The sequence below is a fragment of the Ahaetulla prasina genome, chromosome 13 (genome assembly GCF_028640845.1).
Source record: "Ahaetulla prasina isolate Xishuangbanna chromosome 13, ASM2864084v1, whole genome shotgun sequence".
NCBI classification, from domain to species: domain Eukaryota; kingdom Metazoa; phylum Chordata; class Lepidosauria; order Squamata; family Colubridae; genus Ahaetulla; species Ahaetulla prasina.
In genome coordinates this window covers 24,477,183-24,501,071 of record NC_080551.1, presented here as the reverse complement: position 1 = coordinate 24,501,071, position 23,889 = coordinate 24,477,183, and the positions used below count along the sequence as shown (strand labels likewise).

General features: G+C 45.0%; 3 protein-coding genes across 6 annotated transcripts in view; 1 reads left to right on the top strand and 2 right to left on the bottom strand.

Annotated features, from left to right (window-relative positions):
* Positions 1 to 700: 700 nt before the first annotated feature.
* Positions 701 to 7,677, bottom strand: LOC131184898 (uncharacterized). Its single transcript, XM_058156738.1, has 7 exons — positions 7,504 to 7,677; positions 5,636 to 5,977; positions 4,246 to 4,659; positions 2,370 to 2,504; positions 2,226 to 2,250; positions 2,113 to 2,141; positions 701 to 1,206 (listed from the first exon to the last, which is right to left on the bottom strand). The coding sequence occupies exons 1-7, from the start codon at positions 7,583 to 7,585 to the stop codon at positions 989 to 991; spliced, it is 1,245 nt and encodes a 414-aa protein (XP_058012721.1). The 5' UTR covers positions 7,586 to 7,677; the 3' UTR covers positions 701 to 988.
* A 3,987-nt stretch (positions 7,678 to 11,664) lies between these two features.
* SH2D7 (SH2 domain containing 7) lies at positions 11,665 to 17,913 on the top strand. The gene is made up of 6 exons (XM_058156479.1): positions 11,665 to 11,837; positions 11,970 to 12,170; positions 13,526 to 13,691; positions 14,633 to 14,824; positions 16,319 to 17,227; positions 17,863 to 17,913. Exons 1-6 carry the CDS (start codon positions 11,665 to 11,667, stop codon positions 17,911 to 17,913), a joined length of 1,692 nt encoding a protein of 563 aa, XP_058012462.1.
* Positions 17,914 to 21,655: 3,742 nt separating this feature from the next.
* The window catches only part of CIB2 (calcium and integrin binding family member 2), a 21,489-nt gene continuing 19,255 nt past the window's right edge, over positions 21,656 to 23,889 (bottom strand). For 2 of the 4 annotated variants that reach the window (XM_058156405.1, XM_058156404.1), the window contains exon 7: positions 21,656 to 22,763. In XM_058156405.1, coding sequence (XP_058012388.1) covers positions 22,742 to 22,763 — 22 coding nt within the window. In that variant the 3' untranslated portion in view covers positions 21,656 to 22,741. The remainder of the gene's footprint in view (positions 22,764 to 23,889) is intronic. The other 2 variants (XM_058156402.1, XM_058156401.1) reach the window with 1 other exon arrangement.

Sequence of the window (23,889 nt, the reverse complement as noted above, 5' to 3'; positions counted from 1 at the left end):
CTGCTAGGGCAGGGGGTTGGACTAGATGATCTACGAGGTCCCTTCCAACTCTGTTAATCTGTGATTTACTATCTCCACCTTCCCAAATAACATGTCCTGGATGCCTTCTTCCCCTAAATGGCCTCTTTTGAGGCTTCTGAAACCATCCATTCATTTTTATCCATTTTCAGCAAAAAGGGTTCCATAAAGGGTTTCCAATCATTCAATTATGTTTAAGACAAAAAGTCCATAAGGGGTTTCCAATCATTCAATTATGTTTAAGACAAAAAGTCCATAAGGGGTTTCCAATCATTCAATTATGTTTAAGACAAAAAGTCCATAAAGGGTTTCCAATCATTCAATTATGTTTAAGACAAAAAGTCCATAAGGGGTTTCCAATCATTCAATTATGTTTAAGACAAAAAGTCCATAAAGGGTTTCCAATCATGAAGACCACTGGCAGCTAATGCTCCAAGCAGCAGGTGTCCCAAAGATGCTTTTTCCAAAAGGCAACTGGACTTTTTTCTTTTATTTTTTTCTTTGAAAACATTTCGCTTCTCATCTAAGAAGCTTCTTCAGTTCACTTCTTGGATGAGAAGCAAAATGTTTTCAAAGAAAAACAAACACACAAGAAAGTCCAGTTGCCTTTTGGAAAAAGCGCCTTTGGAGCAAACCATGACCTGGATCGTGGAGAATCTCCATAGACAAGCGGCAGGTGGGGTTTTTAGCAATGGCACGGGTGCAAAACTCAAAATAAAATAAAATAAAACATGGCAGCTCACAGGGAAGTTGAAGGGAGGGGAAAAGAGCTGGGCAGCTGTTCTGGAACCAGCTAATTCAAATGTTTTCTGGCGAAAATCCTCTGAAGATGTTCTCCACCTACTCAGCTCCAGAATTTTGACCTGAAATCTGCAGTCCTCCAAACAATTCAACTTGCCTTCCTGTTTTGGAGAATTGTCCATTTTCCCTGCCCAATAAAGGAAAGTTTTGGAAGGCAAAATCAGGCACTTCATACACTGGAATCAGAGGCCAAGGAAGGACCATTTTTGTCCTTCAAAACTTTAGAATAAAGATCTTCCACATTTTCTCCACGTTGCACGCGAGGAGCTGGCTTGCTCTGGGATGAGAAATACGCGGCCGAAGGGGCTTCCCCAGGATTTGTGGCTAGAGAATAAACCGTTTCTTGTCCATTTAGGTCGTTGCGGCTGGAAACGGCATACGGGGAACCTGGAAGTGAGAAAAAAAAGACAGATATTTTTCATTTTTATTTTTAAAGTAACTTTGAAACTGCAACCAAACCGGGTGTCGTGTCCCACTCCTCCGCTGACGGCCGGGTCGGGGAAGTCCGTATCAGGCGTGCCTCTGCAGCTCTGCCAAAGTCCTATCAGAGTTCTCAAGGCAGGCAGGAGACCGGGAAGTGACTTCAGCAATCCAAGGTAGACTTTGCCTGAGTCAGAGAATGCCAGAAAGCAGATCCTTTATATAGGCCATGGGGTGTGGCTCCATGACTCAGCACTTATCCAGGCCTGCCCCTCCCTTCCTTTTGCTGACGCCACCTATCAATTCTCCGGAAGCAAGGATCTCTCCAGGCTCCAGCTGTTGGTAATTCACATTCCTCAGGCTCACATGCTGTGGGGGAGGGGGAGGGGTCTAGTTGCTCCGTTTGCCTGGGCATGGAGCCAGGGCTGGGAGCTGGAGGCACGTCAGGCCCTTTGTCTTGCTCGGCCTGTCTGGGCATGGTGCCAGGGCTGGGGCCTGGAGGCATGCCAGGACATTCCTCAGCGTTCGGCAGGAGATAAGAGGGACCCGGCTGCGGGGAAAGCGAGCGAGACACAACACCGGGTGAATGGAAGACATAGCTGGCGAACATGCCCGACAGGTTAAGATTGTTTTGTTTTGAATTCGTTATTAAAAGAAAACTTTTGAAGGCTTTTGCCTGCGTGGCATCAGCTGATGCTTCAGTGCATTGTCAAAAGAATAAATATGCTTTGCAAGAATGCCTTGAACGTAACGCCATCCATTAAGTGGTCCTATGAAATATCTCGGTATTTACATCCCAAATATTAGGGATACGATATTTGTTTCAAAACCACCATTTGAAATTAAAAGTGATAGAAAGAAGAATTGACTTACAATCTTCTGTTGCCACTGTAGTCTGGTCCCTAAATAAAAGAGATTATTTTAACATCATTTTGAGGTAAAGGGAAAAATACAATTTCTATTCAATGGTACGATAGGGCAAATACCTTTGTTGACTTTCCAGTGGCTTTCCTGGGAACAAAATATTTAAAAAGATAGAGTGAATTTTGTATATTGCAAATGCTTTTTCCCTTCCCAAAATTGCAAGTTTTCCTTTGACGCCACCCTGGTCAAATCATTTTCCTTTTTACCTTTTGCTTTTTTCTTGCAGTACAAGAATAAAATTACCCCACTCATCAGAAGCAGGGCTGCCACGATGACTGCAGCGATGGCTGCGAGGGGAATCTTCAGGCCGAGGTTTGGGTTGGGTGGCGAATCTGGCGATGCTTAAAAAAAGAGAAACGCAAAATTCATACTAGAATAGTCAGAAAGAGGAAATGAGCAAACGGGGAAGTTTCTGAAGCAGAATCCCATAGAAGAAAACATTTGTAACTTAGGGTTGGACTGGCAGGGCCCTTGGTGCTCTCTGAGTGGGGGGGTTTTCTTGCAGACCAGAGGTGGGTTTCAGCAGGTTCTGAGCATTTCTGGAGAACCGGTAACGGAAATTTTGAGTAGTTCAGAGAACCGGAAGTAAAAATTCTGTCTAGCCCTGCCCCCATCTATTCTCTGCCTCCCGAGTCCCGGCTGATCGGGAGGAAATGGGGATTTTGCAGTAACCTTCCCCTGGAGTGGGGTGGGAATGGAGATTTTACAGTATCCTTCCCCTGCCATGCCCACCAAGCCATACCCACAGAACTGGTAGTAAAAAAAATTGAAACCCACCACTGTTGCAGACATTTCACGACCCAACTAGGTAACATGATCAGTGCCAGAAGGGAGTGGAGCTTGTGAAGAGAAGAATGGAAATCAGAGCCATTCTTTGCTAGGAGGAGGAGGAGGAGGAGGAGGAGGAGGAGGAGGAGGAGGAGGAGGAGGAGGAGGAGGAGGAGGAGGAGGAGGAGGAGGAGGAGGAGGAGGAGGAGGAGAACTGTAGTGTCCTTGATGCTCTCTGAGCTTGGTTGTTTTCTTGCAGATATTCCATTATCCAACTAGGGAACATCATCAGAGCTAGAAGGGAGTGGAATTTGCAGAGAGGAGGAGGAGGAAAACAACAACAGCTGTGGGGTCTTTAATGCTCTCTAAGCTTGGCTGTTTTCTTGCAGATGTTAGGCAACATCGCCAGTGCTAAAACAGAGTGCAGTTTACTCTCACCAAAGCGAAACCAAAATACCTCCTTGCCCACAATCAACACCCAGATGAGCAGAGATTAGCATCAAAGTTAAGAGTAGACCAAGAAGTCAACAGCACCCCAGTGAAGGAACGACCAACTCAAGGCAAGTAGCTAACAGTGAAGAAAAGCATAAACAAGGAATCACTAGGAACACTGACAGGACAAGCCACTGTATATAAATAGAGAGCAAACCTCCCTCTCTTCTAGCACTGATGATATTACCCAGTTGGGTCATGAAATGTCTGCAACAGTGGTGGGATTCAGCCGGTTCTGTCCGGATCACGCAAACCGGTAGCAGTGACTGTGGGAGGCTCTGCCCACCGGCCCGGATGTAATGCGTGACTGTACTGTACATGCACGAACTCACATTTGCAAACCGCAGGGAAGGTAAGTGAATCTCACCTCTGGTCTGCAAGAAAACAGCCAAGCTCAGAGAGCATCAAGGACCCCACAGTCCTCCTCCCTCCACACCCCACGTCCTTCTAGCACTGATGTTGTTCCCCAGTTGGGTCATGAAACATCTGCAAGACAACAGCCAAGTTCAGAGAGCACCAAGGACCCCACGGTCCTCCTCCTCCTCCCTCCACACCACACACCCTTCTAGCACTGATGTTGTTCCCCAGTTGGGTCATGAAACATCTGCAAGACAACAGCCAAGTTCAGAGAGCACCAAGGACCCCACGGTCCTCCTCCTCCTCCCTCCACACCACATACCCTTCTAGCACTGATGATGTTACCCAGTTGGGTCATGAAATGTCTGCAAGACAACAGCCAAGCTCAAAGAGCACCGAAGAGCCCTCACAGTCGGAATTTGTGGGACACATTTTAATGCTCGGTTCTCACCCTTTGAAACTCACCTTCCTTCACGTTCACAGATATCCTACGTTCTATTGTCCACCTGTATCTTTTATTATAAGCGGCCACCAGACATAAATAGCTTCCATTGTCGGCCGTGGTGCTGTTGGTGATTGTAACGACATGCGTATGGCTTCGATGTTGACGATCTAAAATTGTGGAGTTCTTGATTCGTCGGTCTCTGAATGCGTCATCAATACAGCAGTTGATATCGTAGGAGAAGTCAACAGCAGTGCCGTAGCCTTCATTTGAAGCTGAAAAGAGGCACTTGCTCGGTTTGGTTTCTTTAAACCAATACACAGCGAAATCGGTTGTGTTCTTTCCCAGTTCAAACTCGCAGGAAAGAGTAAAGTTTTGGTTTTCCTCAGTGGAGACCTTTTCCTCTGCTTTCCAACCAATGTTTTCAGAACGCTGCTCTGCAGTGCAAAACGGGGGAAAGGGTTGAGATTAGAGGCGTATTTTTGTCAAGTTACGGACCCACAACATTCTTGTCTTATTGCTGTGGCGCTTTGCATCTTACAGAGAAAAACAGTCATTGTTTGGGTGGGTTTCCTTTGATCCCGGGGTCCAATTTTTTTGAAAGAGGGAGTGGAAAACCCACTGCTGTTTTGCAGGTTGGTGTGGTGCCTTGTCTTATAGCAACGGTCTACACAACCTTGGCAGTTTTACGACATGTGGACTTCAACTCCCAGAATGCTGGCTGAGGAATTCTGGGAATTGAAGTCCACATGCCATAAAGTCGCCAAGGTTGGAGAACCCTGTCTTATAGGATGTCATTCTTTTTATGGGTGGCCTCTGTGTGCAAGTCTGATTTAACTTGTAAATTCTCTATCTGTGGGGTCTTTGGTCCTCCTCCTCCTCCTCCTTGATGATTCTCCTGCAAACATTTCCTGCAAACATTTCATTACCCAACTAGGGAACATCATCAGTACTGATGAACACCACCAAGCCACCTGTATATATATATATATGGCAAGCAAACCCAACTCCCTTCTGGCACTGATGATGTTACCTAGCTGGGTAATAAAACATCTACCTGAAACCCACCAAGCTCAGAGAGCAACAAAAACTCCCCAGTTCAACCTTGAGCTACAAATATTCTCTTCTGTTAAAATTCTCTAGTTGGTCCCCAAAACGCACCCAACCAAATCTGACTCTCTAAACCAGACCTTTTCAGGAAATCTGCAGAATCAAATAAATCATTTTGTTTTTTAAATTTCTCAGGTTCAATTTCTATTACAGCGAACATCAACAGATATGGCTTGCCTCAACGGTAGCTCTTCAGTCATTTCTAAGAATTGCAACAGGGGCAATGAGAATGGCCGGTCTAAACCATCTAAATGACTTTGACTTTGATTCCCGCCAAATAGGAAAAAAATAAAACCTTCTTACCTGTTGAGTTCTTTATTATTGCTACAATAAAGAAATTGAAATTGGTGCAGTCATTTTTTGAAGAAAATAGAAGGGTTTTGATCCGATGCCCCACTTGGGTTTTGCATGCAAAAATCCCACCACTGGAGAAATTGCTTAGGGAAAGGTTGTTGGGGCAGTTTTCATGGTTAGAGTTTTTAGAGTGAGTTTGGACAACCCCATTTTGATAGTAGCACCACCGTTCAAATTTTTGCAGAGAGGTAGTCTGCTGCCCAATCCACCAAGTAGCATTGTCTCCCCCAAAGGATTCATTGCAGGTCAGAGTCCTGAGTTCAGTTTCATACAGATGAAAGAAAGTGGCACCTAAGGTAAGAAAAACAGAGCAAGGTGGAAGGATTAACGCTGAACTCCTGCCAGACTCCAGCATATTCTCCCCCCCCCCACCATGGATTGGTTCAATCACTCAGAATAGAGCTGGAAGGGACCTTGGAGGTCTTCTAGTCCAACCCCATGCTCTATACCTATACCATTATAGGTCAGTAGTCAAATCCATTTTTTTTACTACTGGTTCTGTGGGCGTAGCAGGGGAAGGATACTGCAAAATCTCCATTCCCACCCCACTCCATGGGGAAGGATATTGCAAAATCTCCAGACCCTCTCCACTCTGGGGCCAGCCGGAGGTGGTATTTGCCAGTTCTCCGAACTACTCAAAATTTCTGCTACCGGTTCTCCAGAACCTGTCAGAACCTGCTGGATTTCACCCCTGGTATAGGTCCTATACCTAGAACCTATACCATTCCAGACCAATGGCTGTCCAGCCTCTTCTTAAAAACCTGCAGTGATGGAGCACCCACAACTTCTGGTGGCAAGTCGTTCCACTGGTTAATTGTCCTCCCTGTTAGGAAGTTTCTCCTTCATCCCAGCTTGTTTCTTTCTTTGATTAGTTTCCATCTGTTGTTTCTTGTACAACAGATGGAAACTAATCTTTCAGGTGCTTTGGAGAATTCTTCATATGTTTTAGTCTCCAGGCCTTTAATCATCTTAGTTGCTCTTTTTTGGAGTTTTTCCAAAGTCTCAACCTCTTTTTTGTAACGTGGTGACCAAAACTGGATGCCGTATTGCAGGTGTGGCCTTACTAAGGCTTTACAAAGGGCTTCAGAGGTCAGCTGTGAGTCCAGGAAAACACCCAAGCTGTGCCCCACCCCTGAATAAGGAATTGCTACCCCATTGGGAGGAAAAGATAATAAATACAAACCTAGACTTACAACGGTTCATTTAGTGATCTTTCGAATTTACAACAGCCCTGGGGGGAAAAAATGACTTGTGACCTTTTTTCACATTTAATGACCATTGCAGCATCTCCATAGTCACGTGATCAGAACTTGGCAACTGACTCATATTTATGACGGTTCTAGTGTCCCCGGGGTCACGTGATTCCCCTTTTCTGACAAGCAAAGTCAGTGGGCAGGCCAGATTCATTTAACAGCCGTATCTCTAACTTAACAACTGCTGTGATTCACTTAACAACGGTGGCGAGAAAGGGCGTAAAATGGGGCAAAACTGACTTAACAAATGAATTAGCGAAATTCACCGAACAGCTGCCTCGCTTAGCAACAGAAATGTTGGATTCGGTTGTGGTCGTAGGTCTGTCAATCCAAATCAAGACCACACCCAAAAAAGTATCCCCAAAGCCAAGCAAAGATCAAACTCCAAATATAAAAGGCAGCAGAAAAGGCCCCTAAGGAGAGGCTGCGTCTTCCTCTTTCGCTCAGCTCCAGCTGCTTCCTGTAGATCCCACATTGTGGGAATTCCACCCCGTGACAAATGCCCAGCAGGAAAAGGAGACGCCACCCCGGGAACCAAAGCAGGAGGTGGGATGAGAGCCATACCTGCAGCTTCTCTCAGCAACAGGAGAGCCAGGAGGCAGCGCGAGATCCTCGCTGAGAAGCAAAGCATCTCTTTGTTTCCCATCTTCCTTCAGATCTCGAAAGCTGCTTGAGTAAAGGAAGAAAGAGGAAGTTCTGCCTTCGCTGAAGATCAGGAGGTCAAAAATAGTAGCAGAAGGAAATGCATGAAAAGTCATGAAACTGACATTTTTGTTCCTCTTGCACTTTCAAAACCGCCCAGGGGCTGGCCTGGCATGATTACCACACCCAAGTTCTTTAGAAGAATGGAAGTCACAGCCATTGTCTGCAAAGAGGAGGAGGAAGAGGAGGGAGGGGGGGAGAAGAAGAGAACTGTAGCATCTTTGGTGCTCTCTGAGCTTGGTTGTTTTCTTGCAGGCCCAACTAGGGAACATCATCAGAGCTAGAAGGGAGGAGGAGGAGGAGGAGGAGGAGAAGGAGGAGGAGGAGGAGGAGGAGAAGAAGAAGAAGAAGAAGAAGAAGAAGAAGAAGAAGAAGAAGAAGAAGAAGAAGAAGAAGAAGAAGAAGAAGAAGAAGAAGAAGAAGAAGAAGAAGAAGAAGAAGAAGAAGAAGAAGAAGAAGAAGAAGAAGAAGAAGAAGAAGAAGAAGAACTGTAGTGTCCTTGATGCTCTCTGAGCTTGGTTGTTTTCTTGCAGACATTCCATGACCCAACTAGGGAACATCATCAGAGCTAGTAGGGAGTGGTATTTACTCTCTGTAGTTGGAGGTACCTTCCTGCTGGGACTTAAGTTTACTTCGCATTGTTTAAAATCCATAGAGGCCAAATGCAGTTTATGACGATTCAAATGCCAAAGTTGTTACCTGGATCACCCACTAGAGGGCGCAGTGATATTTCTGCCCTTAACCTTGTAAAAAGAATTAGGAGAATTGAAGTCCGTCTTCAATTAAATTAGGGGAAATACCAAATATTGTTTCCAGAAAAACCAGCCTGCATACAAACTCTGATTCAGAGGGTTTTAAAGATCAATATAACTGTTGAAACCAGAGGTTTTTCTTTAGGGACTGATGGACAAACTGTTGGGAAAAAAGTTACAGAATTTTCTCTATGTACATAACTGTGGTGATAACAAATATTGTACATTATTTTAATGTACCAAGATGGGAACCCCAATGGAAGAATGGTTAGTGAAGAGGATGGAACTTGCTGGGATGGCTAAACTGACTTCCTTGATCAACAATAGGACAATATCTATTTTTTATTGGGACTAGAAACCTCTGAGGGACTTTTTTTTTGGACAAAATTGAACATAATCTATGGGGTTTTTTAAATCAAAACCTTATTAAATTCCAAATATTTATATAAACTACAAAAAGCAAAGGATAAAAGGGGAAGCAAATTAGGGAATGCAAGTGACAACAGCAACCAAAAAGCTACCAAAAAAAAAAGGAACTTTGGATTTTCTTTGATGATTAGAAAAAAATGGTTTAAAAAAGTGAGTTATAGAGTAAGAGATAAATTTATGATTGTGCTTATTTATTTATTTTATTTATTTATTTGATTTTTATACCGCCCTTCTCCCGAAGGACTCAGGGCGGTGTACAGGCAAGATAAAACAATACAATATACAGATTAAAATACCATTTAAAAAACTTATTTAAATTAGCCTAAAATTAAAAAATTTCCATACTAAAAACCCCGTTTAAAAATTGATAAAAGATAAAATTCAATTTAAGACAGCCCCGCGCAAATAAAAAGATGCGTCTTCAGTTCGCGGCGGAAGGTCCGAAGGTCAGGTATTTGGCGTAAACCCGGGGGAAGTTCGTTCCAGAGTGTGGGAGCCCCCATAGAGAAGGACCTTCCCCTGGGGGCCGCCAGCCGACATTGCTTGGCGGACGGCACCCTGAGAAGTCCCTCTCTGTGAGAGCGTACGGGTCGGTGGGAGGCGTGTGGTAACAGCAGGCGGTCCCGTAAGTATAAGTGTTGTAAAAAGAATGGAAGCCACTTCTTGGTATATGTGTGTTCTTATCTGTTTCTTTTATTTTTTCCCCCTTTGTTGCATTTTTAACTTTCTTTTTGATGGCTTTCTTTTCCTTATTCTAAATTAGCTTGTATCATGTATTTTTCTTTATAAAAATAACTATTTAATCAAAACATCTATTCTGCCAGAGAAAGGCATAAAATCAACCTGCACATTTCCTGTACCTCAGGAAATTGGTTGGGTGTCAACTTTGATGGTTTATCAGCTTGTTGTGGCTGATTTTAAAAAAAAAAGACTTTATGTCTTAATATGTTCTTGAATTTAATCCAGTATTTGTCAAGTTTAGCAACTTTAAGAGAGGGAATAGAATAGCAGATTAACAGAGTTGGAAGGGAATAGAATGAGCTGGGACCTTGGAGGTCTTCCAGTCCATCCCCCAGCTCAAGCAGGAGAACCTATACCATTTTAGATAAGTGGACTTCAACTCCCAGAATTCCCCAGCCAGTCAAGGAATTGAAGTCTGCACCACTTATAGTTGCCAAGCTGAAGAAACATTGCTCTAAATTGTCCTAGAACTAAAAATATTCCATTTGAAAGCGAGTTCAGCTCATTCCATCTATAGGAACTGTGCGGAGTCTGCAACATTTACATATTTTCCACTTTCTTTTGTTTGACGTTCGGGTGGCTTTGAATGTAAAATGATGCTCTTCACCTAACAGGCACGCATTTGCATTTTTCCCTAGGACAATTCACGTAGGAACGGGTGGGATGATTTGCATGGCTTTCCACTGCCCGGCCAGGTGAGGGAGGCGAGCAAGAGCAAGACCAGGACAAACTGAGCGAGGGGGGGGCAATCCCTTCAGGGCTGACCTTAAAGAGAATTGGGATGGTTTTGATGGTAGGCGAGAACGACCTTGGAGACAGGAGGAAGAGCTGCAGACTAGGCAATGGGCAGAGAAGAGGCAGCTGAGCCCACCGGAGGAAAAGGAGTGTGGGAAGCGTCTTAGAAGGAACCCTGCCTGGTTTTCCACTGAGTAAAAGGAAAGGAGAGGAGAAATATTTGCAGAGTTGAAAGATTCAGTTAATGTAACTTGAAAATTATGATAATTGGGCTTAGCCAGAAATTGTCAAGCATCCACTGTTGGTTCTCTTTGGCTTCCTGGTACAACATGGAAAGGTCCAAGCCAAGCTCAAAGTGGCAATACAGTCTTCAGATGCCATCTACCCCCTGGAGACGGCCAGGTATATCTAGAGGATGTGGCCCCCCCAAAAAAGATAGTGGCCGTGATGTTGAGGATGAAGGACAGCTTAGTACAGGATTTATCAACGTTGGCTATTTGAAGATGCAGGGACTTCAACTCCCAGAATTCACTTCCTTCTTTCCTTCCTTCCTTCCTCCCTCCCTCCCTTTTCTTTCTTCCTTCCTTTTTTCCCTCCCTCCCTCCCTCCCTCCCTCCTTCCTTCCTTTCTCTTTCTTTCTTTCTTTCTTTCCTTACTCCTTTCCTTCCTTCCTTCCTTTCCTGTATACCTTCCTTCCTTCCTTCCTCCCTCCCTCCTTCCCTCCCTCCCTTTCTTTCTTCCTTCCTTCTTTCCCTCCCTCCTTCCTTCCTTCCTTTTTTTTTCTTTCCTTACTCCCTTCCTTCTTTCCTTCCTTCCTTTCCTGTATTCCTTCCTTCCTCCCTACCTGCCTCCCTCCTTTCCTTCCTTCCTTCCTTCCTTCTGCCATCCCTTCTTTCCTCCCTCCCTCCCTCCCTCCCTCCCTTCCCCCCTTCTCCTTTTCTTTTCTTTTCTTTCCCTCTTCCCTTTCCTTCCCTTTCCAATTACTACCTTGTATACAGGACAAATCCACCCCCCATGGCTACAAGCCCAGGTTCTAACCAAGTGAAAGCCTGTTAACAGCCATAGCCATTCACCCAAAGTAGAACTAAGACGGTGCACAGTCTCTGATAGGGAACTTCTTTTTCTTAGGATTTGAGCTTGGGGCCGGCCAAGTTCTCTAGTCTGGTCCCGAGCCAAGTTGTCAACTCTGCAAATAAGGACGTTTGATCTGATGAATGGCTTCAGCCATCCAGAAAGGCTGGTGAAACACAGTAAGCAAATGAGTGTTTTGGGAAGCTGTAAAAAAAAAAGAATATACACACACACACACACACATATATATATATATGTTTCCCTGGGATATTCTGCATCTCTTCTGGCAGGCAGGATGCAGAATCAGCCGGTGGGACTCCCCTCCACAGGAAGGGAAAGGCAAAGGGAAAGGCAGCCTTCGGAGATGCTGAAAGACCTGATCTTAAGATGGTTCCTGGAAACGCAGATTGCTCTCCTCTTGCAAGAGGGCAGATTGCCAGACTGGTTCCATGGATTCCTGACCAGACAGTAAGCGAACGACCCTTTTCTGATCGAGAGGAAGCAGAATTTTAGTCCGAAATAGGAGACGTGGCTTGGAAGCCATGTATATTTTAAGGTTATGGAAGGTCTACTGTTGCAGAAACAGTAGATCCTTGCCAGCATTCTTCCTCAATTTTTTTTTACTTTTTTTTTTTTCTCGTTTTTATCTTTAAATCCTCTTCAGTCATATTTAAAAAGGGAATCCTTGTCAAAATTCCTCTCTTGTATCAGGGAAACTGAGACGCTGCTGGAAAACAGAGAGTTTGGCTGCTTCCTGATCAGGTTGAACGAAAAAGCCTTCGGCTACATCCTTTCCTACCGGTAAGTCTACGGCTTCTCCCAGGGGTGAGAAAAGTCACCGTTTCCCAAATCCCTCTTGGGTTGGGTCTCTTTCTTCACACGCCGGTGCTCTGCGACCCTGAATCCAGTCCTTGAGAAGCTGTGAAGATGGACTGTTGGGCTTTCTCCAGGTCAGCCTTCCAGCCTTTGGCTCTGTGGCAAAGAACGCCAGCAGGAGCTCAGCCAGGTGGACTTGGGATTAAATGCTCCGGGGATGAAGAAAGGAAGCAGGGCTGGGCAGATTCAAGGTGGTCTTTGCTAGACTGGAAGCAACTAAACTGCATGGGAAGGAAGGGGAGGAGGCTTTGCCTAATGTGCTGCAGGCAGGCAGGAAGAAAGGAAGGAAGGAGAGGAGGAGGAGGGAGGAAGGGAGGGAGGGAGAAAAAAGGGAAGGAAAAGAGGAAAGAAGGAAAGGAAAGAGAAAGAAAGAAAGGGAGGGAGGGAGGGAGGAAAGGAATGGAAAGGAAAAGAAAAGAAAGGAAAGGAAAGGAAAGGAAGGAAGGAAAAAAGGAAGGAAGGAAGAAAGAAAGAAAGAAAGAAAGAAAGAAAGAGAGAAAGAAAGAAAGAAAGAAAGAAAGAGAGAGAGAGAGAAGGAAGGAAGGAAGGAAGGAGATTAGGAACTAATAGACAAATAAAGTATTGCGATCACAGAGATCAAACTGCTGTGATTCACAGAACCTATGATTCAAAGCAACATTCGCAATAAAATATATTACCAGCAGGAAATTTCCATTTCTGGCATCAGTACATCTCTACAAGCCGTAGGTTGGTGGCCAAATCAAGCCCAGTGTGTCCAAACTCAGGCTTGTTCATTTCATCCTGTCCTTTGGGACAAAGGTGCCATCCATTATTAAAAAATAATAATAATAAATCCAGTGGCAGGAGGCTTTAAACTGCCCAGTTCAGGGACTGAATTTGCAGGTGTGCACCCCCAACCCCGAGAGTTCAGGATAGCCGGGAAGGAGGCGAGAAGTGGAAGGAAAAGCTGGGCTGTTCTCTCTCCCTCCCTCCCCCCACCCCCACCTGAGACATCCGTCCCATTCTCCTTACTGGTAGGGCCAATTGGGGCTGGACTTGGTACCTGGGCAGGAGAGAGAGAGAGAGAGAGAGAGAGAGAGAGAGAGGCAAATGAAAGGCGGAACCTAGACAGACCAGGAAAGGAACAATGGCGCCAACTGGGTGATCTGCAATTAGCTGGAATTTCAACTTGGCTTTTCCTGGAAAGTCTCCACGACTCTTTTTTTTTTCCCCCTTTGGGGAGTCAAGAAAAGAACCAGGACAGGCTGCAGGTTGTCCTCAGCACCTGCTCCTCAGATGTCCCGCTTTTTGACTTCCAGAGGGAAGGATCGCTGCCGTCATTTTGTCATCAGCTGCCACCGCAGTGGGCAGTACGTCGTCTCCGGAGACACACGGGCGCATGCGAATTTGACTGAACTGATCGGCTACTACCAGAGGTCTGAGATTCAGCCCTTTGGAGAAAACCTCACGTCGGCCTGTCCCAAGGTGGGTCGGGTTGCCGAACCGTAGATAGCCTCCAACCCAATGATGCAAACGTAAATTATCATCCTGTGGTTTTGTTGCATTTAAGAGCCGCGGTGGCGCAGTGGTTAGAGTGCGGTACTGCAGGCTACCTCTGCTGACTGCCGGCTGCCTGCAATTTGGCAGTTCGAATCTCATCAGGCTCAAGGCGGACTCAGCCTTCGCTCCTTCTGAGGTGGGTCAAACGAGGACCCAGATTGTTGGGGGCAATATATGCTGACTCTGTCAACCACTTAGAGAGGGCTGTAAAGCACTGTGAAGCGGTGTAGAAGTCTAAGTGTTATTGCTATTGTTATTTAGCTAAGAGTCCCTGTCATACCACCCAGCCTGTCTCAAAGGGTTGCAATCAGTAGAAGAGTCTCCCTTGAGGCTTCCTATGACAGTCCGAGATATCCTTCTTCGTCCAAGAATTTCAGCATCATTTTAGCATCGCAGGGTACAGCGGTACCTTGATACTTATTTTTAATTGGTTCTCAGAGGCGTGATGAGTACCAAACAAATTTTTCCCATGAGGAATAAGGTAGTAAGTCACAAGGCAGCCAACACAACAAGTTCTAGCTTGGATGTTGAGTACCAAAGAAACGATGAGTACCGGGATAAAATTTTTGCATCAGAATGCGTTGAGTACCAAATTTGATGACTTTGAAAGAAAGCAGTTGATACCAAAGGTGCCACTTCAGTTTCCTTAGAGCTAAAATTCATATTTTTGAATTGCTATTGGTGTACTATAGCTGTGGCTCTCGAGACCTTTCTTTTTAAAAGTTGGGATGGTATTTTGGGTTCATGGTCTGTAGGCTGCCCAAAGAATTTGAACTAGGAAGTTATCTAGAACTTGCCTGCATTTCTAAATTAGCGGTAATGGTCCAGCATGCTGTATCTTCCTCCACGTTCTTCCATTTTCACAGCTGGAGGAGAAAAGTATATATGATGAAATATCTTCAGATCGAAGTCCCAGTGCAGATGCTTCAACACCGAGCAGGAACCCATCTGCCGATTCGCTGGTTACCCGGAATCATTTCACCAATCAGCCAGGACATCCAAGGACTCCACTTCAGGAAGAGCAGAAGTCTCTTTTCAAGGAACGTCAAAATTCAAAGGTAGGTTTTGGAGAGTGATCCAAACCAGCTTCATCCAACCTCAAGTCCTTCAGGCTGGTGGGATCCCTGCAGGGGTGCCATTCAACAGGTTCTGACAGGTTCTGGAGAACCAGTAGCGGAAATTTTGAGTAGTTCAGAGAACCGGCAAATACCACCTCTGGCTGGCCCCAGAGTGGAGATTTTACAGTATCCTTCCCCCAGGAGTGGGCTGGGAATGGAGATTTTGCAATATCCTTCCCCTGCCACACCCACCAAGCCACACCAAGCCAGGCCCACAGAACCAGTAGTAAAAAAATTTGAATCCCACCACTGGTATCCCTGCTTTGCATGCATGGAAACGGAAAGTTAGAAGGATCCAAAGTCTGGATCGTATACAAGAATCTTCTTGGGTGCTCAGTTTTGTATCAAAGTGATCCTCACCCTGTAACTCCTGGTGAGATCTTCAGAAGCAGCAAAGTTCCATGGTGACATTGACGGTTCAATGGTGGCATTTATCATTGCAATATACAACATTTTGGGGCACTGATTTAAAATATCCTCAGCTTGCTCACTCTCCAGGAGCAATAGCAGTTCATGGGTTGGTCTCAACTCAACAATATGGCGGTGTTGAGGGGGCTGCCAAGGGATGGATGAAACCATTTTCCAAAGGGGGAAGAATTGGTAGCAATTATTTATGACATATCTGATTCCCTCCCTGTTAGAGGAGGCCTGGCTTTCAAGACTGGTTGCTGGAATTCAGCAATGGGGAAAGTTTATATTCTGTTTCTTATCTTCTTTGCTTCTCTGCCATGGCAAGTAAGAGTCCACATTCAGAAGGTACCTCTTGAGATCTTCATGCAAGAAGTTATAGAGCAAAACGACGTTAATAGAACAGGGATCTCCAACCTTGGCAACTTTATGACTTGTGGACTGCAACTCCCAGAATTCCTCATCTAGCATGCGCTGGCTGAGGAATTCTAGGAGTTGAAGTCCACAAGTCATAAAGTTGCCAAAATTGGAGATCCCTGTTATAGAGCATTGAACACCAGAACAACTAGACACAAGGGCAGTATTTTCCCCGCATGCCATCACTCTGCTAAACAACTAATTCCCCCAACATTGTCGAACTATTTACTAAGACTATTACTATTCTTCTCCTCGTCCTTCCTATGTCCTATCTCCTTCCACTTATGACAATAAACTTGTTGCTTGCATCTTTACAAACTTGTTGCTTGCAAATTTAGTTTCCTAGTATGCTTTTGATTGCTTACCTAGTATCCTATGGCTATCCCTACGTGTAGTATCTTATGATTCATGATGAATGTTATTTACGACGATGATTCATTACTTATATCTTTTATGTACACTGAGAGCTTACGCACCGAAGACAAATTCCTTGTGTGTCCAATCACACTTGGCCAATAAAGAATTCTAATAAAGAAGGAAGAATTCTAAGAAGTAGACATTCTTCTCCACGAACAGTCTTTTTCCCTTCTTTGCCTTAAATCAATACAGGAGGATCCAGATGCAGCCCCCCCAATACCAGACAGGTCCTGCTTGCTGGAGTCATTGTCTCTGGAGGAAGAGGTTGGAGATGAAGGAACTATTTACTCAGCTGTGAAGAAACTTCCTTTAGATAAAAGAAGCTTGGGAAAGTCAAAAGAGGGGGCCAGAATTTTTGGGGACACTAAGGCAAAGGGATCTGTAGGACTGGGCCAAGGTCACAGCTCTCCTTGCCAAAGGAAGAAAGAATTTGGATTGGCCAAGCAATCAGACACACCATTCACCATAAAAGTGAATCCTGCAGACCCAGCTCAACCAGTCACAAATTATTCTAGGATTGCCATAGACCAACCCAAAAACTGTTGGATATCTGCTGAGCCCCACAATTATCAGTCCACCTTTTTATTGTCCAAGAAATCAGCCGTTCTTAATTATCCACTTTCAAAACTATCTCCCACATTGCTGAATAAATCCAAAAATTCGGAAGAGTTCCATGACTCTCCTCTCAGGATCAACACGAGGTCGGTGGTCAACAAAGAACATGGGCAACTAAACCAACCCAAATCCTTGTCTGAACTCCCAAAGGAACGCATGGATGAGAAGATCCAACCATCTACCTTATGGGCGGACAACACAACTAATACTCAGGAATCGTTCAGGTGGGCAAAAGGTATCTTCCTTGGCTCAGAAAAACCTCCCAAGGTTTCCCTCAGCAGATCCAAAGGGTCTTATGATCAAATCTCCAGAAAGTTTGGTCATGTCTCCAAGCTTCAGATCAACCCTGAGAGTCCATATGAAAAAATACCTGATCCTTACTCTCAACGCTCCTCAACCACAAGTCAAGCTGCATCTCTGGAGGACCCCTACGAGCAGGTTCCCTATCTGCCAGGGAAAAGACTAGAAGGAAAGGTCGCCCAAAAGGTACTGTAACCTTGAATAGTCACCCCGTGTGAAGGGGGCATGGCTCATAAATAAGGAGATTTTCTTTTTGAGCGGTACATAATAGGGGCCAATCCGGATGATGAGTCTTCTTAGGTTTCAGAGAACTCAGTGAGCAAAGTAGGGAGAGGATGGATGTAGTCAATTAAAAAAGGGGTTGTCTAGGTTGAATATCCAAAATCCAGAGAGGGTAGAGTAGGGTAGGGTAGGAGGAAAAGAGGAGGAAGGAGAGGAAGGGGGAAGGGAGATGGATGGGTCAGTGGATAGATGTGTGGGGGGATGGGATGGGATGGGATGGGATGGAATGGAATAGAATGGCGGGTGGGTGGATAGGTGGATGGATGGATGGAATGAATGGGTGGATGGAATGAATGGGTGGATGGATGGAATGATATGGAAGGGTGGATGGGTGGATGGGTGGACCAACTGACAGAGATAGAATCTCCTGAATTTGAAAAAAAAAAAAACCCATACAGCATCCAAGCATATGGAGAGCCTTCCAGCCAGTAATGTTCACAGTTTTCACCTAGCAAGGAATGTTCAGAAGTGTATTTTCTGGGAAGGGTCTTTCTGAAGTGACCCCTCTGATCAGCGTCCCTCTATTTTCCCCCTGGCAGAGTGAGAAGCCCAGAAGGTTCCCCTTCGCAGAGAAGAAGCCTAAATCCTGAAGGCTCAATGTCAGGGTTCCAAGTGCCTTCAGGCTTCACATCGATTTGAACCCAAACTCTCTTCCCAAGGCCTCCGCTCAAGGACCAGCGGAAAAGTTGCAACGGAACACAACCCACCAGGATGTCTCAGACTCCCATTTTTGAACGAAAGCCGTGCCGTCTTTGGGTCACTTGTCCTGCCTGCCAGGGGCCGCACATCTTGGTGGCCTCTTTGATAGAGCTTGGAGATGAAGTGAGATTGGGTAGAGAGGCAAAGACGGTGGAGAGGAGCATGGATTGGATGAGGTCCCCAAGGGTTGTACAGGTATTGTAGTCCTCGACTTACGACCACAACTGAGCCCAACATTTCTGTGGCTAAGGGAGACATTTGTTAGGTGAGTTCTACCACCTTTCTTGCCACAGCTGTTAAGGGAATCCCTGCGGTTGCGTTAAGTGAGTCACACGGTTGTTAAGTGAACCTGGCTTCCCCCTTGACTTTGCTCGTCAGAAGGTCGCAAAAGGGGATCGCGTGCCCCCCCCCCGAGAGACTGCGATTGTCATAAGTATGAGTCAGTTGGCAAATCAGTGCCCCCCATGGGATGCTGCAATGATCCCGGATGTGAAAAACCGGTCTCAAGTCACTTTTTTCAATGCCGGTCACTAAATGAACTGTTGCAAGTCAAGAACTGCTTGTACGGGTGGGTGAAGTCCCCAAGGCCTGAACAGTTACCATGTTTCCCCAAAAATAAGACCCTCTCTTATATTTTTTTGAACCCTGAAATAAGCGCTTGGCCTTATTGCCATGCGCTCAAAAGCCCGATTGGGCTTATTATCAGGGGGTGTCTTATTTTGGGGGAAGCAGAGTATCTATCTATCTATCTATCTATCTATCTATCTATCTATAATCTATTTATCAATCCATCCATCTCTCATCTATCTGTCTGTCCATCCATCATCTCTCTCTCATCTCTATATATCCATCAATACATCCATCTATCATCTATCTATTTATCTATCTACCTACCTACCTACCGTGTTTCCCTGAAAACAAGACTGTCTTATATTTTTTTGAACCCTGAAATAAGCGCTTGGCCTTATTGCCATGCGCTCAAAAGCCCGATTGGGCTTATTATCAGGGGGTGTCTTATTTTGGGGGAAACAGGGAATCTATCTATCTATCTATCTATCTATCTATCTATCTATCTATCTATCTATCTATCTATCTATAATCTATTTATCAATCCATCCATCTCTCATCTATCTGTCTGTCCATCCATCATCTCTCTCTCATCTCTATATATCCATCAATACATCCATCTATCATCTATCTATCTATCTACCTACCTACCGTGTTTCCCTGAAAACAAGACTCTGTCTTATATTTTTTTGAACCCTGAAATAAGCGCTTGGCCTATTGCCATGCGCTCAAAAGCCCGATTGGGCTTATTATCAGGAGATGTCTTATTTTGGGGGAAGCAGGGTAGTCCTTCACCTACAACCATCCACTTAGTGACCGTTCAAAATCACAACAGCCCTGGGAGAAGTGATCTAGAATTTGCACTTACGACCTTCACCATATCCCCATGGTTATCCCTGTCAAATTGGGGGTTCTTGGCCACCGACATAAGATTGAGGAGGGTTGCAGCATCATGGGTTACGTGATTCCCCATTGATGACCTTTCCAGCCGGCTTCTGACATGCGAAATCCAGGGGGGGGAGGAGGGAGCCAGATTTGCTTAATGACCGTGTGATTCACTTAACAACGGCGGTGACAAAGGTCATAAAACCGAGCATGACTTGCCAAACCACCGCCTTGCTTAGCAATGGAAATTCTGATCCCCGATTGTGGCCGTAAGTCGAGGACTCCCCCCACTGGGATAAGTTGGGAGAAAGGAGAACGTTTAGCGGTGAATTTTTCCAGGAGCTGGTTCGTTTCCTAGAAACCGTAAAAAGAGGAATTATGGCTCTGGTGTTATGAGAGTTCTTCCATTCCTCCTTTCTCTTATAATGATTTTTTAGACACAATAAAACAGAAATCCTGCCTCAGCAGTCGTGGGGAGGAGGAGCGGGGGGGGGGCGACTGGAGGTCTTCTCAGAAGCCAAAATAAATCTTTAGAGGTTTTGTCCTTGACTCTCCTCTGCAGTGTCTGGTTTGCCCCCATCCTCTTCGCCATGACATTCAAGGGAGATTAATCAGAAGAAAAGCAAACAGATTTTATTCCCTTAAAAAAAAGAAAAGAAAGAACCGCTTGCTTTTTTTCTTTTTAAATCCCCAATGACTCGATTCATTTCCATCCCTGCAGGGTGAACAGAAGGTTATCCGGAAGTCCCATTTTTCTTCCCCCCCCCCCCCCCGTTTTATTAGGGAAATTGACTTCCATGTCCTGCTTTAAGGCTTTCCGAACGGAGTTAATGATCTCGGCTTCCCTATTTATTTACTTCCAAGTAAAGGGATGGAGATGTTGGCTGCCTGTTGGCACTCCGGGTTTCTGTCTGGAAGAACCGATGCTGCTTAAATCAGAATTTGTTGGCTTAGAAGATGGAAGAAACAGCCACTCTTGTTAGTAAAGATACTTCTTGCTTTATCCACAATTGGGACCAGGATTTCCAGTTGCTAAACAAGTGGCTGTTGAGTCAATTTTAGAGGGTTTTTTTTTTTGCCAAGTTGTTAACAACAATAGCAACAGCCCTCAGACTTGTATAGTGCTTCACTGCTAAGGATGGAAGACTGAGTCAGCCTTGAGCTGACAGTGGGACAGAGTCAGCCTGCAATACAGCATTCTGACAGACAGACAGACAGACAGACAGACAGAAAGACAGAAAGGAAGGAAGGAAGGAAGGAAGGAAGGAAGGAAGGAAGGAAGGAAGGAAGGAAGGAAGGAAGGAAGGAAGGAAGGAAGGAAGGAAGGGCACTTAAGACTTCACAGTGCTTTACAGCCCTCTCTAAGTGGTTTATAGCGTTTACATATTTGCCCCCAACTATCTGGGTCCCCATTTTACTGATCTCGGAAGGATGAAAGGCTGAGTCAACCTTGAGCCAGTGAGAACTGCTGGCAGTCGGCAGAATTAGCCTGCAATGCTGCACTCTTAACCACTGTGCCACCATGGCTCGTAAACAAATCACTCTAGTTATTAAGAGAACCATCTGGTCATTAAGTGAATCTGACTTCCCCCATTGAGTTATCAGAAGCCAGCTGGGAAGGTCATAAATCTTTACTTGCCTTCATTTGATTTTTGGATCTTAAGTTGGATAAACTATTTTAAAATAATAATAATAATAATATCGTAACACTGTAAATATCGTAGTTCTATTGTCATTTGCTGCCTGATCCAATAAATAACTGGCAATTCCCAGAAATTTTGGGGAGACGACTGACACCCCCCTCTTTTTTTTCGGACACAGTACTAAACAGATTTGGCAAATTTTGGAAAAATTGTGTGACTCTAAATGGCTCCTTTCCCTCAAAGCATACAAAAATCCCTGTCTTTTTTGCATGGCTTCATCTAGGCTAAAAACCAGTGAATAATAATGATGATGATGGTGATGATGAGATTTTTCTTAGCTCCGCTTCTCTCATTTCTAACTCTTTTTTAATCATGATTGTATCATGGTTTGAACTAATGATTATCTTATTTCTTTCCTGTTTTGACTGGCTTGCTCGATGCCGCCCAGAGTTGTTTTCCATGAGACGGGCGGCCAAATAAATCGGATTAATAAAATAAAACAAAACAACCAGAGCTTGTCCTTTCAATGGTGAATCAAAAGAAAACCATCTTACATCAGTAAAACCGGCCGACGTTTTAATTCTGGATAATTTACAGAAGCCACACAATATGTAGCAAAGCCCTTCCAGGAGATTGTGTGTGAAAAACGGTGGTAAGATATGATTGTCATCATGCCTAGTTGATTAGCCAAGAACCCAAACCGAAAGAAGGGGAAAAAAAAGAAGTAAAGTACGAAATACAGCTGGTTTCGGAGAAGAGAGAAACACATGGCGGTCACCCATCCCAACGAGGAAAACTGCCTTAGGCGGCTTCCCGGGTTGTGCGATGGCGAAAGGTGTAGGTTGTGTGTTTTGTGTCCCCCTTTGTTTTCGTCCTTTGTTTTCGTTCGTTTCGTTCTTTCGTTTATTTTTTTATTTTTGTTTGTTTTTTTGCAATCGGTCAGCTTAATGCAATCAGGATAGGAAGAGAGGCATATCCCGTTTTGGGAAAGGCATTGATTTGCTAATGCAGAATGCCCTTATGGGAGGCAGGAGAAACGAGGAGGAAATATTTCAAGTTTCATTGAGGAGGAAAGTCTTCACCCAACGTCCGGTGGATGAAGCGCCTCGTTCTGGGCACCGGCGGTTTTCTTCTGCTGCACGAATCCAGCGGGGTGGGGGTGAGAGTGTCGCCTGGTTTTAAATCTGGGGACCTCCTTCTCTTGGGAGTTCCAGTGCTTCGGTTTGATCAAGTCCTTTCAGGAAGATTCAACATCTCGGTGAAGTTGCCCTTGGGATTTTGTCTTCTTTTTGCTCAAGAGGGCTAGTAGAGACACGTATAAAAATGACAAGGAAACCCCACGGACGGCTCGGTGGTGGCCCAGTTTTAAAAAAATAACAGTCCAACAAGGTGTGTCCCACGAAGGGAACAGGCCCATTTGTGGGGCGTTGTTGTTTTTAAAAACAAAAACCAAGTTAGTAGTAATAATAACAATCCAGGGATATTCCAAAGATCTTGGGAAATAGTCCTGCCTCTGCTGGGCCAGGATTCAGCGAGTCCTTTGCTGCAGCATCAAGGAAAGGAGGAGAAAGAAGCCAGGAAGACGGCAACCAGCCTGGCTTCCGGTGGCTCAGCCCCATGGGTTTCAGATTCGTATGTGGAAGGTGCTGCGAGGGAAACGGGAGGGAAAGAAGGAATCAGGAGGAGGGAGGGAGGGAAGGAAGAAAGAATGTCAAACAGGAAGGAAAGAAGGAAGAAGGGAGGGAGGGAGAGAGGGAAAAGAAAGGAGAGAGGGAGGGGAGAAAGGAAGGGAGGAGGAAAGGAAGGAAGGAGTGGAGAAAGGGAAGGAGGGAGGGAGGGAGGGAGGGAAGGAGAAAGAAAGAAGGAAGAAGGGAGGGAAGGAAAGAAGAAAGGAAGGAGGGAGGGAGGGAGGAAGGCGTGGAGAAAGGGAAGGAAGGAGGAAGGGATGGAAGGAGAAGGAAGGAAGGAAGGAGAAAGAGGGAGGGAGGAAGGCGTGGAGAAAGGGAAGGAAGGAGGAAGGGAGGGAAGGAAGGAAGGAAGGAAGGAGAGAAGGAGAGAGAAGGAACAAACAATATGAGAGCAGCTAAGTTGAGATCCACACATCTTAAAATTGCTAAAACAAGCCCTGGTCTAGACTGATAAAATTCACTAAAGCACAACATTTCATACGAAGCAAAGTTGGCATTTTGCCCAAACAGCCACTTCTTCAACCGACTTGAATGGGTCTCGTGGAGTGAACTTACCTCTTTAGATGTTCCACTATCCTATAGACCTGTGTGCATGTGTGTGAAATTTCAGCTTCCACAATGATTTATATAAAACCATTTCCTGCGAAAATGTAGCCAGTCTTGTAGAACGGAACACTTAGCTCCTGCCAGCTGAGAGTGCTAATGGGGCCATTAAAATGCCCAGGCCTTCAAAATGATCACTTTTTTTTTTTTTTAAAAAGGGGGGAAACGATCCCACAGGGATCACATTTTCAGAATCTATAAGTGTTTCTGCCATTGCCTGGAAGTTTGGGGCCTTTGGGATTTAGTACCGGTAGAAGTCATTCCTGGGTTTTGGTCAGATGTTGCTGGAAAAAAATCCTTTCCAATTATCTCTTTCCTTTGAAACGAAGAGACAAGTTTGTCCTCGACCTGAGTCAAGAAAATGCTAGCCTCAATTCCCACAGGAGGAAAATGATGATCTGGTTGGACGCAGGTTTTCCAAGCCCAGCCAAATCGTCTTCTGATCATCTATAACCTAGTCAAATCTGACTGCAGGCTTTGA

Coding starts and splice junctions, on each gene's coding strand:
- SH2D7 (XM_058156479.1), top strand. CDS start 11,665: ATGCAGAATCAGCCGGTGGGACTCCCCTCCACAGGAAGGGAAAGGCAA. Junction 14,825..16,318: donor AGGAACGTCAAAATTCAAAG/GTAGGTTTTGGA, acceptor AAATCAATACAG/GAGGATCCAGATGCAGCCCC. Junction 17,228..17,862: donor AAGGAAAGGTCGCCCAAAAG/GTACTGTAACCT, acceptor TCCCCCTGGCAG/AGTGAGAAGCCCAGAAGGTT.
- LOC131184898 (XM_058156738.1), bottom strand. CDS start 7,585: ATGGGAAACAAAGAGATGCTTTGCTTCTCAGCGAGGATCTCGCGCTGC. Junction 5,978..7,503: donor GTTGCTGAGAGAAGCTGCAG/GTATGGCTCTCA, acceptor TTCTTACCTTAG/GTGCCACTTTCTTTCATCTG. Junction 2,142..2,225: donor CCACTGGAAAGTCAACAAAG/GTATTTGCCCTA, acceptor TCTTTTATTTAG/GGACCAGACTACAGTGGCAA.